We start from the raw sequence: 19,727 nt of genomic DNA on the forward strand, positions 1-19,727 counted from the left end.
AGCAAATATATGCCGCGCACCAAATCAAACCCATCTGAATTCTAAACAAAATAAACACATTTATTCTGTGTAATTTTGAAATGCAACTTTGAGTGACAGTGACAACAAGCGGCCCTAACGGTGTTCGTCAACAACACGCATACCACTAAACCACTGGTGCGTTTATGGCCACACAAAAAGTCGGACAACTCAAACACCACACAAAGTTACACTATGACTCCTCAGTCATACGTGTGCTTATTTTTCTGTCATTTATTATTAATGTTAATTTATTGATATTAATCATGGAATACTGTTACTAGAGAAAGATTACAGGAATGACGGCGTGGCGAAGGTGGTAGAGTGGCCGTGCCAGCAATTGGCGGGTTGCTGGTTACTAGGGTTCAATCCCCACCTTCTACCATCCTAGTCACGATACATGTTCACATTATTTATTGACTGTATCTAAAAAAAGATGCAAATATATTTTTATTTAAATGAAGATATGAAATAATCCTAAATGAAATACAATGACTTGGTTTATATTATTGTATATACTAGGACTATAGGTCATAAAATCAGTGTCAGTTGAGTCGGTCCATATGGTTGCCTGTAGGGATTTTTAATGTCCAGCAGATGTCAGTATTTAGTGACACAGTATCGACACAGTATCAATACAGTTTTGCAATGTGTCGAAACGCTTCATGACGCCTCATCAACCCATCACTAGCTTGCAGGTAGGAAAATAATTTATTTAAGAACTAAACATAGCAGGAAAAAACAAAGACGTGCACATTGCACAAAAGGCAAAAAACAAAAGGGCTAGCGTGGGAGCTAGCAAGCAAAATTAGCCTAGCGTGAAAACTAGCAGCTAAAGAACAGGAAACAAAGGTCATCATCTGTTGTGTGAAAACAAATGAGGAAGCCAGACCGAGTGAGGCCAGGGCAAAGACTAAATAGCCCTCTGATTAGTGCCCGGACAACAGGTGAGCGTCTCGAACACTAACCAGAGGCAGCTGAGCACAATCTGCCGTCATGGCAACAGAAACAAACAAACACAAGGTGCTGAAAACACATGTGACTTGAAAACGTAAACAAACTATGATCCGGGCAGCGGATCCTAACATATATAAAGCATTTCTAAGTTACATTTACTAAAGTGTTGCTTATTAAAAACAGTTGCTACAATGTGAAGGCTGTGCTAAATACCATTATGAAATATTCACTAAACATTTCTGCAAAAAATAAACATTGGGTTATACCACAAATAACTCAAACAGATATGTGGTGAATATTGTGATATTTGAACTACATTTTTTATTAGTCTCACACCGTATCGGTGTCTTTTCAGTGGTTTTATTTGAAAGAAGTGAGAGTGTAATGACTACTCTATCATATGGGTGTCACGGTATGATGTTTTAATCACAGTTGTCTCTGCCGTGCTTCCTAAGATGAAGTAGTGACAGTCACCTTGTTTGTCACTCCCAGCCTTGTTGTAAAGGGCATGTTTGACTTGCCTTGCTGTTTTAAGGAGAGTCTCTCTGTGCAGGGTAAATAGCAGACAGCATATGAAATATGCGACAGGCAGACAGACTTCAATTAATGGAAAATGCTCCTCTTTTTTGTTTACTATGTTCCCTAAAGGTCAGCCAAGTCATGGTCTTGGTGGTGCTGGTTTTGCCCATTCCCAGGGTTAGATACATAATCAGGATTAATGACTCTGGACCTGTCTCTCCTCCTCAACCTAACCTTCAGAGATATGACTCTCATTTGACCTCTTAGGCCACTATAAATAGCCAGAGCATGAATCACCCATCCTTCCCAGAGTTGAACGTTGAATTCAAAACAATATCATCATGCGCAAACCCAAACAAAAGCGGAGCTCGGTACACTGCAAAAACTGAAATCTAAGTAAGATTAAAATATCTCAAACAAGGGTGATATTTGCTTATTTTCTGTCTGATAAGATCATTATTCTCACTAAGCAGATTTTATGCTAGAGTGTTTTACTTGTTTTAAGGGTTTTGGTCCTAAATTATCTCAGTAAGATATTACAGCTTGTTGCTGAGATTTTATGACCTATATTGAGTAAAACATGCTTGAAACTAGAATATCAACTGTTGCAAAGCTGTGTCATCAACACTCACAAGTATAAAACTACTTTTTTTTTAAAGTGATAATTTCTTATTTCAAGCATGAAAAAAAAAAATCATGACTTTGACACAATTGTGTCTCATATTAAAACAGATGACAGCCAAATTGACTTTGCTGTTTTATTTTCAATGAAACAATAGAAAATATGTACTCATATAGTAGTACAGTTGTTATTAGTGAGAATATACTTATTTTAAGGTATTTTGGGGTTCATTGAGGTTAGCTAATTTTACTTGTATTTGAAAGTCTTGACAAACCAAATTTTCTTGTTCTATTGGCAGATAATTTTGCTTAGTTCAAATAAAATACTCCTCATTTTTGTTTTTGTTTTTCTTGTTTTTGAACACTGACTTTTTGCAGTGTAAGCACCTTACATGCTTCTGATAGCTCTTCTCATGGGCGCATAATGACACAGGGCTCTTCACAGTCGGCTGCAAGCACTGTTACAACTTGCCAAGGCTCGTTAACACTGACAGTGGTTGCCTCCGACGGACAAATGGCACATACATCAGTGCATGTTTGTAAAGAGTGCTCCCCGTCCCTTGTTTTGAGCTATCTTGTTTGATTTTGACATGTTTATTCATGCCGTTGAGCATCACACAACAGTTTTTAAAAAACTTTTACTATTGTGGTAGAAGCTGCGGTGGCCACTTAGAAGCTTCTGTCTCTTCTCATTTATTGTGTTTAAAAATGACTTGATTAGAGAAGACTTGACTTGGAATAATCATTTTCTTTAACTAAATGTTGAAGCATGTTGCTATGAGAATCCTCATCACTTACAGTATTTGCACACAAATCTCATGTGTTTTGATAGAATGTGAACGAACCAATCCAGATAATCATCTATATCAAACATTATAGCCTCAGGTTAGACACTGACCTGGGTTCAGTTTTTTTAAATACTGTGAGAAACATCCCGGAGCGATCTATAGGGCTTGGAGACCATCCCAACATTTTCTCTGGCTTTCTTTGCACACACAACCTGATATGATGGCTCACATGTTTGTTCCTATCTTCTTTTGTTTTCCCAACAGAGATATGAGGGGCTGATAAACAGAAGTATGTCAGTGGGTTTACAAGATAAAAGCAATAAGAGAGATTCTTCGCTCACACGGTCAACTGCCCTCTGATACATTTACTGGCGGGCCATTAAGGGAGGCAAAGTGATTCTCATTCTTTCCGATAACTATTATCTTCCTAACTCCTCTGTCTGGGAGAGTCAGAGAGGATTAAGCCCCTATAAAACTGGATGAATTACATATGTAAGATGATGAGCGTGTGTAAGCGGGAGGGGCTCCAGGATTATTTATTGTGCAGCTCATTACTTAGCGTACAGCTGCTTAGCCATCTTTTCTGCCCAGGGCTTGGCGGGCTTCCCTAGCATTCTTTGTCATACTACTGTGCATACCTGAAGCTGGAGGGGGCTGAGTCCTGACGCTGCTGCAGCTGCCATTGTGGAGGGAATGAACTGCACAGGGTAGTTATCACCTGTCAGGGAGAGACAACAATGCATACAGGTTGAGACAATGAGCTGGCCCAGCAGCCAGCGGACAAGTGCCAACATGGATCCTGGGTCCTCTCACACATTAACACTGCCATGTGGCACATTAAAGCAAGCCCTTGGGCTTCAAGCCCAAACATCTGCATCAACAAAAGGCAAAGATGGTTAGACTGGAGGAGGATTACTTCGGAACGTCACACACCAGTTTCGTAAACTTCCAAAGCACTTTGTTTGACAAATGTAACTTTTGTTGGCCTGCATGCGTTCTCTCTGGGTTCAGAAGTACGTTTAAGTATCTACTCTAATTTCAAATCTGTAATTGTAGAAAAAGCCAAGCATGTCTTCTCAAACAGTTCATACAGCTTCAATCTAGTCTGGCTATTGTTCAGCACAATGTTTGTCTACGAGGTTGTTTTGGCAGCAGAGAGGAAGCACTTGCGTGTAAACTGGTCATCGGCAAAATAGCACATTTCAAAAAAGTGTGTGAGCATCAAAGTGTTCATATATGTGTGGCTGGTTTGAAAGATGTGGCGAGGGTGAGAAAAAGGTGGGAGTGGGGAGCACAGAGTTGGCCTTCGCTCAGACCCCACTTCTGCCTGTCACATCTCCTCACCAACATATGCAGCCATTAGGCCACAGACAAGGTAAATGTATATACCTTCTCTTTCACTTTGCCCCTCGCCTGCTTGCCTCACTTTGCAATCTTGTACAGCACACACAGCACAATGTGATACGGGCCATGGAAATTCAATCCCCATTTAGGGGCAAATAAAATCACACGGCAGTAGTGGTTTCAAATAGTGCTGGGATGAATGTACGGGCCTGCGCTGTGGTTATTTCTACATCGCCTTCATTTCGGTATCGCTTTCCCTCTTGTCTTGCCTGTGACGTAGTTGTATGGGAATAATAAATGGCTAGATGTCTTTAGATGTCATGTGAAACCTGGGTAGGGTCATGTCCTAAATGAGTGCCCCACTGATGTTAAGGAGGGGCAATGTGGGTCTTAGGTTTTTTCAGCACATCGGGTACGGACTTCAGCTGAATGGGCACTGTGCCAGGTTAGTGTCATTGCTGAAAGGAGTATTACGTTTTAAAACACCTTTCAACCAAGCACGAAGCTTGGACTGCTAGAGTAGGGAGTGCAACTGGCACTTTCACTTGGCTCTGACCTACTAATATCTATTTAATGACTTAACATTTTATGAGACACGCAACTGTGAGGGCTTGTTTGGATGTTACAGTTAACTCCTACTAGTTGTGGTGGAGTCAAAATAAACTGTGGCATTGTTCTGCAGGGACATGAGAGCTTCAAGGAACTCAATGATTTGGTATCTTAGTAAACAATTTAGATAGGTTGGAAAGTCCTACTATTTTCAAAGATGAGCTGCTGGCTTTAAAAGCTGTGCTTGTCTACCGCACAATGCCAGGCCATTGAGCACAGTCGGAGAATGGGGTGATGACTTACCAACATGGTGCCTGAGTGACTTTGTTGCCATGTGAGCACAACAGGGTTAGGGTCATAAGCAGTGGTCCCTGGGAGCTGTCTCATAATGACAACATCAGATTAGTGCGCTTTAGTCTTGGAGGTGAATGCTTGGCCACTTGCGTTGAAGAAAAAGAGCATGGCAGTATCCTGCAAACTCTGCAGGTGGGGGTGATAACATTGTCTGCTTTGGTCATATAGTGTGTATTGTATTGGACAGGGGGAAAATAATAGATGTTTTTGAAATACCTCTCCTGTAACAGTCATTTCCAGACTCCCTTAGCTATTTCTTCATGAAGTCATGCATTATGCAGCAAGCATACAAAAGGCGACCTCGGACCATGATTCTATAATAGCTTCTGTTATTTGAACTAAAACATGTTCTATGTCAATTCCATGTGCAAAAAGCACAGTGGTAAAATACTCCCCCTCAGGCACGTTGTTTAGGCTGTCATGGCTCCATAGTTCCAAAATAGCTGACATTTCAGCCCGTGGTTTTATAGTTAATTCATTAACTGCACTTTCACACCTTTTAATGTTCTGCTGCAAACTTGCTGACTTCCTTGGGTTTCCCTTTGCTGAGAGCAGTCATCTTCCATGTTCTGGTTCACTTTTACAATAAACCCAAACTCACTTTTTTCTGCATATAGCATTTTAGTCAAAACTGAAAAGACACAACTTTTAGACATTTATAATTTGTTACAAATGAATAGACTTATCAAACACTCCTAAGATCGAGGTGAAGGAGGAAATAATAAATTGATGGTTTTTTTTGCGTGGAGGTACATATTTAATTTTCACAATGATGTAGGTTACTACATTCGGTAATTTCAGGGTTATAGAACGCACAATTGTTGGACTAATTGTATTTTGTACAAATATTGATTGGCCGCACACGTCTTTTACACATTAAAACATGAACTATTTACATAGGCGCTTGTGTTCATTCCCACATTCAACAAAAGCTAGTGCCTCTTAACACTGTATACAGCCCACCACAGAGCGTGGTATTTGTCCTCCTCCGGCGCACTGGGGCTGCCTTCTTTAATGTCGGAGTTGCGGGCGTTTTTTCGGCCTTGTTTTCGCTTTCACTTTCGTCTCCAGGTGGGTCGTCTTTGGGTTTGTGCCTTCTTCGGCACGCAGCGGTTCGGCCTTTTGGGATCCGTTTGTGGCAGTGGATTTGCATTCTGTGCAGCGGCGGTTTGTCTTTTTCTATGGCCGTCTCGATTGCTTTCGGCTTTGGGGCTGAGTTGTGTCTTGATGAGGGTGAGTGCATAACAGGCTAAATGGCTGACTGAATGGTTGGATGATTGGTTTAATATGAACAACTTCATTGGTCCACTGTGACCCGTTTCCTTGGTCTGATGTGACAAGGCTAAGTTTACTGTGAGCCTGTGAAGATCCATAAATAGCCACAACATTGTATAAAGCACAGGTTTCAAAGTGTGGGAAAAAAGTAGTGGCATATAGTCTGGAAATTACGGCAGGTGAGTAAATGTTGACTTTTTGCCTGTTTTTGGTTCTAAAGTCATTCAAACGTTTTATTAGCTATGTTCTCAAGAAAACCTGTTTCTTACATTACACATAATGCATAGTTGTCCTATGATTTTTTTTCTTCAAAATAGTAGCATGCCGTAAAAAGGCTCTTGTTTTTTTTTTTCATTGGAAAACCCATCAGGCATAGCTGGCTGTGTCTTAGCTGCTATATCTGTTAAACGATTCACGGACCTCCATCTATAGTTCAGAGCAAGTTTTTGTTATCTATGTTTATTAAAAACACAACAATCGTCAGAACGTGATACATGTGTAAGGGAAGCAAAAGGGGGATGAAATGGCTTAAATTGAAAAGCATACCTGGCTTATACGACATTCCAGGAGGGAAGAGAAAGCCTTGCTGGGCGGCAGCGGCTGCTGCCAGAGTGCGTTGGTCGTGTGGAAAAATGGGGATCATGAGCGGAGGCATGTGACCCTGGACCTGCTGAACAGATAGAGTGCGGAGATCAGAGAGAGGCCTAAGCGGAGGCATGGTACACTGAAACACAAATTACACTCAGGGTGGGGGGAGACCAGATCACAGGTCTTCCTAACTTGTGCTGACAGGGAGCTCTGCGGAAATAGCGGACCCTCGAGTACTCACACACTACCTGGAAGATCTACGCCTGCCCTTAGTCCAAAAAACAGTTTGGTTTTAAAACATCAAAGTCTGCACGTATTGTTCCAGCATCAGTCTTCATGACTTCTGCAGATAAAGTAATGTAAATGTTGTGTGAAGCATCCACCGGCTCTCTGACTGCTACAGAAGAGATTGTTACGTGCACCCCACTCCATAGAAAGTTTTTTGAACCTTTTCGTAATTATTCTGCAACAACATGAGGTAAGAAGCAGGTAGGTAAAAGGGTCCTGCCACTTGATATATTTCATTTTACTTTCTGCCTTGTCTGTTGCAGTCTCGTATTAACTTTCACCAGCCAGTCATTTGCTGACTTCCCTACAGGGAATAGCAACACAAATTCCCTCTTGCGTCAAGGGTGGGTGAGCAGCTTATGTCTCCAAACTGCTGTGTGGGGGTTGGCACACATGCAGCAAGGTCCAATCTTACTGTCACTCTCTGCTTCCTGAATATCTTTGACGGGGTGCAGCCTTGCTACCATGGGCCTGCAAGGGTTAATCTAGCATCAGGCCAGGCATCCTCAGGGGAACCTGCCTGGAAAAAAGGTTAATAAAGGTCGTTCCCTAAAATAAACACTTTACAGAATGCTTCGCCATTCAACCCTCTTTAAAATCAACTTGCAATAAAAAAAAAATGGTCTGGGTGCAATTATTGCCGCTACATCGGGGCATGAAATCAGCGTGCTCACAGCAGCAACTTCCCCCCTTGTTCTGACTGTGGTTAGCAAAGAGTCCCGCTTTTTCAGCCAATGCAGCTCCCGCTTAACAGTCGATCCTATTTCTCTCACACTTCACACCAACTCAAAACAAATACATTGATCCATCCAGAGGTGCAGAGCTCCACGATCAGGGGCAAAACAATGAGCTTTTGCAGAGGTGCAAAAAATAAATATACAGAAAATGTACAATATTTTACAAATAATTCTGCTCCATGTTTCCAAGCTGAAAGGCTGAGCAATGGATGATTGCCTCACTTTTGTGGAACATATGGAAACACAATAATTAATGTCATAACATAACATGAGGCCAGTGACAGGTTGGGGCACACTGGGGAACACAGCTTTTCTCCGTCTGGCTATTTGGACACTCAAGCCAGATGGGCTCTGCGACTGAAAGTGCACCTTTTGTATTCAAATATCTTCAAATAAGAACTAGGTATTATGTTTTAAGCAATTCATTGGAAAATAAAACAATCCTTAAAAGCAATACATTTAATAAACGGTTGGTGAAATTGAATTATACAAAAAAAATGTCAGCACCTAAAGTTATTGCTTGTGCAATCCTGTTATAGAGATAACTATCATATTACTGATCAAATTAGATAAACAGAAATATGAAACAACAATAAAAAAAACGGTTAAAAAGAGGTTCCTGTCATTTACATATTACAATAATTGAATTGATACTGCTTATTATAGAGTGTGGAACAACTAACAAGGATAATTTCCACATGGCAACATTAAACATAATTTATTTTAGGATACCACATTGTATTACTTTTCATTGTTTTTTAAAATAATTTAAACAACTAACACCTGAAATATGGCGCAAAATATTCAGGATTTACCCAGCCAAAACTGAGAGTATAAATGTGCGCTGGTGGAAAAAATAAATGCATTTAGTTTGAATGGACATGATTTTCAGTAATAAGCTTCAAGTATTAACGTTTAATAAGCAGTAACTAAAGTCACAGCCAGGCAAATCAAATTCTGAGGAGCCTCAAGGTGGGAACAAATAGTGGAGATTAGTTGGGCTGTCAATTACCTGCTTGCACATGGCAGCAGAGATTCTAGCATATTTCTGAGTGATGATTGAGAGAAGAAGTAGTGAGTTGCTGTAGTGAGGTACAGTAGATGTGCCAATGAAATGTGTTGCCAAGATGATTTGGAGGAGCCACACAATAAAGCACAGCAGATGTCAACTTGGACGGTGGCGTTCCTTTTTCCGTTAAAACACAACAGCATTATTGTACTGGCGCCTCATCTTTGTCTTAGCATTGCTAACAACTAGACAATGTAATTTCACACCATCTGCCCCCAGACTTCATTAAAGAACTATGAGTGGGCAATCTTATGAGGAACAGGTGCTATTGTTTGTCCCTCAAGACCCAGCGCTAAGGATCCTACTCTGAATACTTGAAGAGGAGCATCTGTAGTGATCAGTCACACAGACTTGGCTGAGGCCCTCGTCTCTGCCAGAATGCGCTCCAGCAGAGGTTTCCTGGGGAGCTCCGCCTTCTCTCAACATAGAGTATATCATCAGTTCAGATGACCCGATGAAGTCTGTAGCAGACCAGCACACAAGCTGCTCGGCTTTGCGGGAGATGCAACTGAGTGTTTGATGAACAGAAGCCACTTGTAATTGTAAGGCAGGGAAACATAACAAGGACCGTATTGAAATCTTGTCTAGTTGTTAATCAGGTCAGGAGAGTGTGCAATAAGATAATGTATGGTTAGGGGTGTAAAATAATTGCGTTAAATACAGTCCTATTTAACGCATTGTTTTTTAATTGCGTTAATCAAATTTTTAATCTTTAACGTTACCCGCTCTGTATACCTGCGAGTTGTCTTCTTGTGCTTGACTGACAGAAACACCACTACCGCCATGCAGCACAAAGACATGTAGTGGGGCAAACACTCTTTCACTAGTGTTAGCGGCTTTAAATACTGGGGTACATTATGTCTAACAAATAATGTAAAATGCTCACAATAAACTTTAGGACATATCAGAAGTGTTTATGGATTGTAGAAGTTTGAATGTTGTCTAGTTTATAACTTAATTTTCTGTCTTTAAATAAGGTTTAAAATATGAGAAAATGTTGCATATTATTGTACGTGTATGAGGCAAATATGATGGACAGTCAGGAAAGCCAATCAAAGACAACATTTCCATCCATCCATATATCCATTTTCTACCGCTTGTCCCTTTCGGGGTCGTGGGGGGGCGCTGGAACCTATCTCAGCTGCATTCGGGCGGAAGGCGGGGTACACCCTGGACAAGTCGCCACCTCATCACAGGGTCAACACAGATAGACAGACAACATTCACACACCAATTTAGTGTTGCCAATCAACCTATCCCCAGGTGCATGTCATTTCCATTGATTCTTTAAAAAAAATGTACCATGTAATTGTAACAAATATAATTATTTATTAGTGAAATCGGTTCTCTTAAACCATTATTGCTACAATATTGTATCATTGTGTATTTTAAAATGATCTGAATTGGAGGAAAAGCAAACAAGTTAAACATTCAATTATTCTTAATCAGGTAAGTGTTTTGATGTTTTAACTTCAGCACTTTATATGGACCTGATGTTTTATTTTAGCAAATAGAACAAACATTGTTTTTGTTCAAAAACAACAAATTACTTTATAAAGCCACTTTATTTTGTTATATATCTGTCTTTATAATGATGTAATGAATTTGAATTAAAAATACCTCAAGTTGAGGACTTTTCCCATTTTCTTTAGGTGAGATTAGAAAAAAGATCAATTAAATAAATTAATTACAGATCCTAATAAATCAATCACTAAAGGTTTTAATTGTTTGACAGCATTAATTTTAATTAGTACATTTTACAACTTTCCAGATTTAGGGCCTGATCTACAAAGATCCAAATACCACGCCTGAACAGTTTGTGCAAACAATAAGGTGGCGTGTACTATTAGTGGGCCTGTTGCGTGAGATTTACTAACACAGCGGGTGCAATTGATACCTCGTGCAGACCGTCTTATTTAAGTGGGGTTTTTGCGTGTACTATACGGGGCTTTTACTACGGCCCCTACTGCACATCATGTTATCACACTCCTCCTACCTGTCGTGTATTGTTTTCATACATGCAGCAGGTATGAACCACTTTTTACGGGAATTTTAGAAGCAGTCCTGCGGTGCATTGACAATGAAACCAATAATGCTAGAAGGTTTTTTTTTTGGCCACAAAGGAGATACTCCTTCTATCCATCCATTCATTTTCTACCGCGTGTCCCTTTTAGGGTCACGGCGTGGCTGGAGCCCATCCCAGTTGCACTCGGGCGAAAGGCAGGGTACACCCTGGACAAAGGAGATACTGTATAATAATAATATATTGTCTATATATAAAAATTAAAAAAACGCCTTTAAGAAAATGCCAGACTGGCACAGTCTGTCATGCCAGAATGTTTGCAGCGTAATAATTATTGTGGTGATTTTTTTAATGACAAATTGAGTTTAATGTTTTACTTTTTAATATATGAGGCTATTCTAAAAAATAACTATAAAGGCTACAAGCCTAAATGAACTTAGAAAGAATAACTGAGGAGCTGGAGAATGTTACACAAGACATGGTAACATATTTGGCAGGAGCTGGACTACCCACTTGGAGTTCGTGATGTCACAGGACGTGGGTACATCTGTGAAGATTTGTGAAATTGGTTATAATATATACCTGTGTGAATATGTACATGTATAGTTCCTTACATACATGTAAATCTTAACTTTTGTACAAAAAATGTGGGACCTCATGTACTGTGTTAATAAAGTAATATTTTATACAGCAATAGTTAGCCACATGAGCACATGTATCCCGCAGATACTGAGAGCAAATGGAGATGTACAAGATTGGCCCGGGCCTCCTGTCAGCACCCATTTTCCCGACTGTCTGATGAAGATTCTTCAAAGAACCCAGGGGGCTTTAGGACCCTCCCTTGCCCTTATCCCTGAACATCCATGTACTGAGCCACACTAGCTTCTGTATGGACTGTGAATTGAAAAGCACCACGAGAGGAGGTGTTGCTTTTACTGTCAGAATCATTGAGTGTTAACAAGATAAAGAAGCTGTAAGAAAAACTCCTGCCTCTTTAACCCCAATGTTTCATGGTTATTAGTTTGCAAAGACTTTCTGCGTCTAATATCCTGATGAATTGCTACTTGACACCCTGAAACACATCTTTCACACTGTTGCTTATGTTGGATATTATCTGAATTGATTTGCTTTAAGTAGACTGAGAGAATGTAGAACTTTTACAAAACAAAGACAAAGAGGTACCTTTGCAATCAAGATGTTGATGTCATTTTACATGAATAATTAAAAAAATACATTAAAATCACCAAAAAATATATTAGTAAGACTAGCTTTGATGCATTCACCCACATCTTATTAGCTGTCATATCTACTCCTATCATGTTCTTTTTCACATATTTATGGGAGGAATGGCTGTAACTTCACTCAGCTGTTGCTGCAAGAACTGCGATATCACACATACCCACCCCCCGCTTCCTAGTGAAGTGCACAGCAAACACTGTGACTGAGAAGAAATCACCTTTTTGTGATCCATTTAAACAGAAAGTGATCATGGGGAAGCTGTCAGGGTTCACCCCAGCAACAGTAGCAGCAGCATAAGTCACCAGACAGCAGGACATATTTAACACTCACCACTGTGTATACACAGGTGCACACTACACTGAGGTCTAACCAGAAGAATATGTTGAATTCTGTGTTACAATTTGACCCATCAACAGCTCCTGGAACTCAGTTGTTGACTACAGGTCACCTCCCAGACAGCTGATAATTGCTTATTTACTAAGGTCTCACATGGAAGTCACCCTCTACAATAGTGTTTACAGATAGATGCTCGATGCTCCAGATCTCTGCCTCTAAATCAAGCATTAGAGTCTGACACTTTATGTGGCCATGTGACATTTGAAGTCATATATCACTGGTAAACAAGCACCATGATGTTTTTACCAAACAGTTTGGGGTGCCGAGCAGATAATCTTTGCTCAGGTTTCAGTGTATAGCTTGCACATCAGTCACGCCTCTGTATAACATGCCAAGGGCTGCTCAGGATCAAGTGCAGCAACTCTACACATTTTGAGAGTAGTGAGGTCAGGCCATCCAGAGGGAACAACCAATAGATGACTTCTTGTTGCGCTAATTCCTTACACAGTACAACAAGCCATCTTGGAAAACAGCCATTTCAATAAGTCTGTATTACGTCGACAGGGAGCTTGAAAGCAGGGTAGACCAACCCCACGCGCCTGCCACACACATACACACTCGAAAATCCTTCCACTCCTCCCCATCGCACTACTAAATTCTGAGTAAAACAGTTGGTTTGTGTTTGCTCATAAACACCAAATGGCGTCTCTGCACTCTGCTTTGATTTAATGTACGTTTATGTGATGAAGCCTTGTACATATAGTACACATAGCACACTTGGTCCAAGGAAGTGTTTTGATCATTCTATCACTCAAATACAACACATGCCATTGATGTGCATGTGATGGGACACAAGTAGGGGATTTTATTTTTTTATGTTTCATTGCCATGCATGTCTTAGAGTGTTTTATTATTGTGGATTTTAATTGCATGTTTTATTGCTGTCGAATTTGATTGTACTTTTAATTGCATGTTTTTACACATTGCGGACTTTGATTGTATTTTTAATCATGTTTTTACACTTTTGCGGACTTTGTATTTTTAACTACATGTTTTTACACTTTGCGGACTTTGATTGTATTTTTAATTGCATGTTTTTACTCCTCGAGGACGTTGCTGGCATTTTAAGACGTTGCCCATTTTAGCTTGTTGCCCCTGACAACCAAAGTGCCAATCGGACGGCACCTGAAATCAGACGCACCTGTGGAGCATTAGGGCTGCATACATTTAAAAAGGAGCAACCGGGAGTTTCGACAGGCTGGACAGGGTACGGGCGAACGCGCGCAGGCTGGGAAGGAATCCCCAGGACTATCCAGCAGCCCCGCAGGCTACCGGAGCGAACCCCCAGAATCCCACAACACGCAGGGGCAGAGGAAACTCTGCCTCCAAAGTAAGTGTCGTGCCTTGTGGATTTGCGGGGGTATTCAACTGCCTTGGGCTGCGGGCTTGCGGGGCGTGCGGCGTGCGCTGGCTGTGTGGTAGTGATGGGTTGATGAGGCCTCATGAAGCGTTTCGACACATTGCAAAACTGTATTGATACTGTGTCGATACTGTGTCACTAAATACTGACATCTGCTGGACATTAAAAATCCCTACAGGCAACCTATGGACCGACTCAACTGACACTGATTTTATGACCTAGTATATACAATAATATAAACCAAGTCATTGTATTTCATTTAGGATTATTTCATATCTTCATTTAAATACAAATATATTTTTATCTTTTTTAGATACAGTCAAATAATGTGAACATGTATCATGACTAGGATGGTAGAAGGTGGGGATTGAACCCCAATATATGCCGCGCACCAAATCAAATCCATCTGAATTCTAAACAAATTAAACACATTTATTCTGTGTAATTTTGAAATGCAACTATGAGTGACAGTGACAACAAGCGGCCCTAATGGTGTTCGTCAACAACACGCATTGCGCCGCTTCCTAATAAACACAGTTTGGCGCGCAGGCGTCAGTGCGATACAGCCGCTGAAGATGGCTTGCTAGGCCACGTGAGACTGGCCTCGAAGACTAGTATTACAATTCTCCCAAAGAAGGAGATGTTGGTGTGGGGGCGTGCCAAGAGTGGGCCTCGTGGGGCTAACTACTGCGCTCTGTTGGACGCTATGCCTGGTGCAGTTGGGGTGGCAAAATCCCTGGTCGTGGTGAACAGAGGTAGGCTGCCCCTCCGTGTTTATAACCCCCATTCCTACAGTATTTCCTTAAAACGATTCGAGAAGCTGGGGCAGCTGTTCTGTGTTGATGATAGTGATGTGCATGGAGCTGAGGGTCTGTGTTTGTCTCTGGTAGAGGAAGGTGTGGTAGAAGTGTCACTCATTGATGCCACAGCACAAACCAATCCAGAACTGTCCCCAGATGTTAGGGATGTGAGTGATAGGCCGGATCTGTCTGAGCAGCAACAGGTGCAGCTACGCGCCCTGCTGGCTAAGTGGGAGAAGGTGTTTGCACAACATGAGGAGGACTTTGGAAGAACCAGTGTTGTGCAGCACAGGATCCCGACTGGAGATTCCGCCCCTACCAGGGAGAGATACCGACCAATCCCGCCTCTGTTGTATAAGGAAGTGAAGACACTGCTTTCAGGTATGCTTGAACAGAGAGTGATAAAGGAAAGCTGCAGTCCATGGGCAGCGCCTATAGTGTTAGTTCGCAAAAAGGATGGGAGTTGGCGCTTTTGTGTAGACTACCGGAGGTTAAACGCAGTCACACATAAAGACGCCTTTCCGTTGCCCCGAATTGAAGAGACCCTTACTGGCCTGAGCAAATCTGAATGGTTTTCGACCTTAGACCTCGCTAGTGGGTATTGGCAAGTGGAGGTGCACCCGGACGATCGTGAAAAGACTGCATTTACAACTCCCCTCAGACTGTTCGAGTTTGAACGCATGCCATTTGGTCTATGCAATGCACCTGCCACTTTCCAACGGCTTATGCAACATTGTTTGAATGGTCAAATAGCGGAATCATTGTTGGTTTATCTTGATGACATAATCATTTTTTCTGTTGATTTCCCTGCCCATCTACAGCACCTGGACCAGGTGTTTGAAAGGTTGCAGCGACATGGACTTAAACTCAAGCCCTCTAAGTGCAAGCTCTTTCAGCGTGAGGTGAAATTCTTGGGACACGTGGTGGATCGGGATGGGGTGAGACCAGACCCGGGTAAGATTAAGGCAGTACAGGACTGGGCCGCTCCGACCACTGTCAAGGAGGTGAGAGCGTTTCTTGGCTTGGCAGGCTATTACCGACGTTTTGTGGCAGGGTTTGCTAAAATAGCCCGTCCCCTAAATAGGCTCCTCACTGGCCGTCCCACCGACAAAAAGGCGCAGGCCCACAAAATAGTGTGGACACCAGAGTGTCAGATGTCCTTTGAAGAGCTAAAAAAGGCTTTGACCTCTCCACCTATCCTGGCGTATGCGCATTATGACCAGCCCTTTATAGTTTATACGGACGCAAGTAATCAAGGGCTCTGTGCCGTTTTGTCGCAAATCCAAGATGGAAGTGAACGTGTCGTTGCTTACGCTAGTAGAAGCTTGCACCCTGCAGAACAGAATGACGCTAATTATAGTTCCTTTAAGCTCGAACTTCTGGCACTTAAATGGGCCGTGACAGAGAAGTTTAAAGACTATGCAGAACGCTTGTCTTTGTCTCAGCCTGTTCAGAAACTGCTGCAACGTTGGAGGAAGCTGGAGGTGAGGGATGGAGTGCTGTACCATGTGGTTAATGATCGGGACACACTGGAGGAGTGCCCTCAGATTGTGTGCCCAAGTATGAGGCGTGAGGAGGTCTGGAGGAGTATCCATGAGTCTGGAGCCCACTTTGGACCTGACAAGACCCTGGGCCGGATCCGGCAGCAGTTCTACTGGCCTGGTATGGAGGGGGAGGTATGACAGTTCCATCAGCACTGTATTGCATGTAGCCTACAGAAGAGTCGGGTTGAACCCAGGGCTGCCCTCCACCCTATCTCAGCAACATTTCCGTTGGAGGTAATTGGGCTAGATTTTTTAACTTTAGGTCGCCCCACTGACCCTTGGCAAAACATTTTAGTAGCAACTGATTTGTTTACACGGTTTGCCTGGGCAATACCCACACACGACCAGACTGCACAAACAACTGTAAAAATGGTATGGGAATTCATAATACAGCAGTTTGGCTGTCCCGCACGCTTCCACTCAGATCGCGGCCCTAACTTTGAGAGTGCATTGATGCAGCAACTTTGCGATATGTACGGTATAGCAAAAAGTCGCACGACATCCTACCATCCAGCTGGCAACGGTAGGGTAGAGCGCTTTAACCAAACGTTACTCAACATGCTCCGAACATTAGAGGCAGGAAAACAAAACCGCTGGCCAGAGTACTTGCCTGAACTAGTCCATGCTTACAATAATACTACACATAGTGCTACAGGCTATGCCCCATCCTTCCTCATGTTTGGTAGGCACTTGCGGCTCCCGGTTGACGTGGGGTTAGGTATAAACCCGCGACAGGCGCGGTTTGATGTTCAGGGGTGGTTGGGGACCACCACAACCGACTCACTTTGGCATACAGCCTTGCTAGAGCAAAAGCAACAAACGCAGCCTCCCAACAAAAGCGGCAATTTGATAAGAGGGCTCATGCCTTGCCTTTGATCCCTGGTGAGCGAGTGTGGGTCAGAAATAGGCGACGGCAGGGAAAAGGCAAACTGGGCACATGGTGGGACCCTGAACCCCACGTTATCTTAGACATTGTGGGAGAGACGGGGGTGGTTTATCGGGTGCGCCCTGAGAAGGGTGGTAGGGAACATACTATCCACCGGAACGCTTTGAAAGTATGTACCGGGCCCCCTGTTGATCCTTCACTACCTCTGGGGGAACCACCCCCACAGACTCAAAACTGTGAACTGCCTGTGTTTTATGGGCTTCTGCCCCACCCAGAGGCTCGACTGGAGGCACCGGGTTCTGTGGAGCAACCCAGGCGCTCCACTCGGACAACCCGGGGACAGTTGCCTGCCCGCTATGCAGACTAGAGTTCCCACCGTTGCAGGGACTGACAACGATAAGGTATGGGGGGATGTGATGGGACACAAGTAGGAGATTTTATTTTTTTATGTTTCATTGCCATGCATGTCTTAGAGTGTTTTATTATTGTGGATTTTAATTGCATGTTTTATTGCTGTGGAATTTGATTGTACTTTTAATTGCATGTTTTTACACATTGCGGACTTTGATTGTATTTTTAACCATGTTTTTACACTTCTGCGGACTTTGTATTTTTAACTACATGTTTTTACACTTTGCGGACTTTGATTGTATTTTTAATTGCATGTTTTTACTCCTCGAGGACGTTGCTGGCATTTTAAGATGTTGCCCCTTTTAGCTTGTTGCCCCTGACAACCAAAGTGCCAATCGGACGGCACCTGAAATCAGACGCACCTGTGGAGCATTAGGGCTGCATACATTTAAAAAGGAGCAACCGGGAGTTTCGACAGGCTGGACAAGGACCGGGCGAACGCGCGCAGGCTGGGAAGGAATCCCCAGGACTATCCAGCAGACCCGCAGGCTACCGGAGCGAACCCCCAGAATCCCACAACACGCAGGGGCAGAGGAAACTCTGCCTCCAAAGTAAGTGTCGTGCCTTGTGGATTTGCGGGGGTATTCAACTGCCTTGGGCTGCGGGCTTGCGGGGCGTGCGGCGTGCGCTGGCTGTGTGGTTCTGTGAGCAGGAGCAGTCGGGACCCGGAGACCTGCGGTGACTCCCGGGAGAGACCAAGAGGCGGAGCGAGCCGGGACAAGTACGGCTACGTAGGTCCCGTGAGAGACCGGAGACTGGCGAGGTGGGTGGGCGTCCCCAATACTTCTACGCCGAATTACAGCAGAGGCAGGGGTACCCTGCCTTGCGCGTAAGTGTGATGTCAGCCCTGAGAGCGTCTCCGTGGTTTTAAATTATTTTATCCCCGTGGCCTGCCTCCGATTTAATTTGTGCAGGAGGACGCTGTGGAAGTGAGCGGAACCAGGACATTGACCACGCCTGTCGTTGCTGTACCCTCACCTGTGTTATTGTTTACCAATTGGTATTTTTAGTGTTATATACTTGACTGTTTTTAGCTATATTATAATAAATTGTGAACAAGAAAAATCATCTTCCCTTATTTTGGACAGCTGCTCTCACTTCATTGGGTTCTTAATATTTTATATTTGTTTTTAGCAACATTTTTTAGATTTTAAATATACCACCACTCGGGTCCATCACATGCACACTGACACACGTATTTTTTGTACCTTACCCTTTTTAATAAATACCATTTTAACATTAAATTTCAATGTTAGATTTGCGAAGGAGATGATAGTTCCTGAATTAATATCCCTTCAAGGTCTCGCCATGAAATAAAGGTTTGCACGGAACAAGGCATATCCACAGGGACCCCCCTCAAACAGCATTTCTAATGACGAGAAAGAGCGAGGAGACAAACAAACCCACGAGTGGCTCTGAGGCTTGCATCATTATCGTGCACACACATTCACACTCTGTGGATGTGCCCTGGACTATGATTGTCGGGGTGCAGAAAGATTTTAAAGAACATTTGACATGGATTATTCACATCGGCAGCTACAGCTAAGTGATATCAACATGGGGAGGAAAACTGCAAAAGAGCCAGTAACCCAACAAAAGAATGATTGAAAAATGGGACTGGATGCATTGGATATTTTGCTACCGATAACAAAATGTACTCAACTGTAGTGAACGTATCTAAACCAAACTGGTAAAGTCTGTGTCTTCTTTAAAGGGCTCATATCAGGATTGTTTTTTTCTACATTTTAAACACTTTCTTGTAGTCTACATTACATCTTATGGTGGTGTTTTGGTCAACATGTTGCATTGTGTTTGTTTTATAGATCATTTTTAAGCCGCTTTCTGACCATGTCTTCAGAATGCACCGTCTTATTTACATGCCGAAGCCCTCCTCCAGACAGTACCCCCCTTCGGCTGCGTCACCACCCTGTCAGCCATGTTGTAATTTTTAAGTGCTACTAC

At 42.7% G+C, this 19,727-nt stretch overlaps 1 protein-coding gene across 4 annotated transcripts in view; it reads right to left on the reverse strand.

The window, feature by feature from the left end:
• Positions 1-19,727, reverse strand: part of LOC133635813 (transcription factor SOX-6-like) — a 221,121-nt gene that overhangs the window by 58,854 nt on the left and 142,540 nt on the right. For 3 of the 4 annotated variants that reach the window (XM_062029145.1, XM_062029133.1, XM_062029154.1), the window contains 2 exons: positions 6,972-7,095; positions 3,542-3,621 (listed from right to left, as the gene is read on the reverse strand). In XM_062029145.1, the coding sequence (XP_061885129.1) occupies positions 3,542-3,621; positions 6,972-7,095 (204 nt within the window). The remainder of the gene's footprint in view (positions 1-3,541; positions 3,622-6,971; positions 7,096-19,727) is intronic. The other variant, XM_062029140.1, reaches the window with a different exon arrangement.

The sequence above is a fragment of the Entelurus aequoreus genome, linkage group LG02 (genome assembly GCF_033978785.1).
Source record: "Entelurus aequoreus isolate RoL-2023_Sb linkage group LG02, RoL_Eaeq_v1.1, whole genome shotgun sequence".
NCBI lineage: Eukaryota > Metazoa > Chordata > Actinopteri > Syngnathiformes > Syngnathidae > Entelurus > Entelurus aequoreus.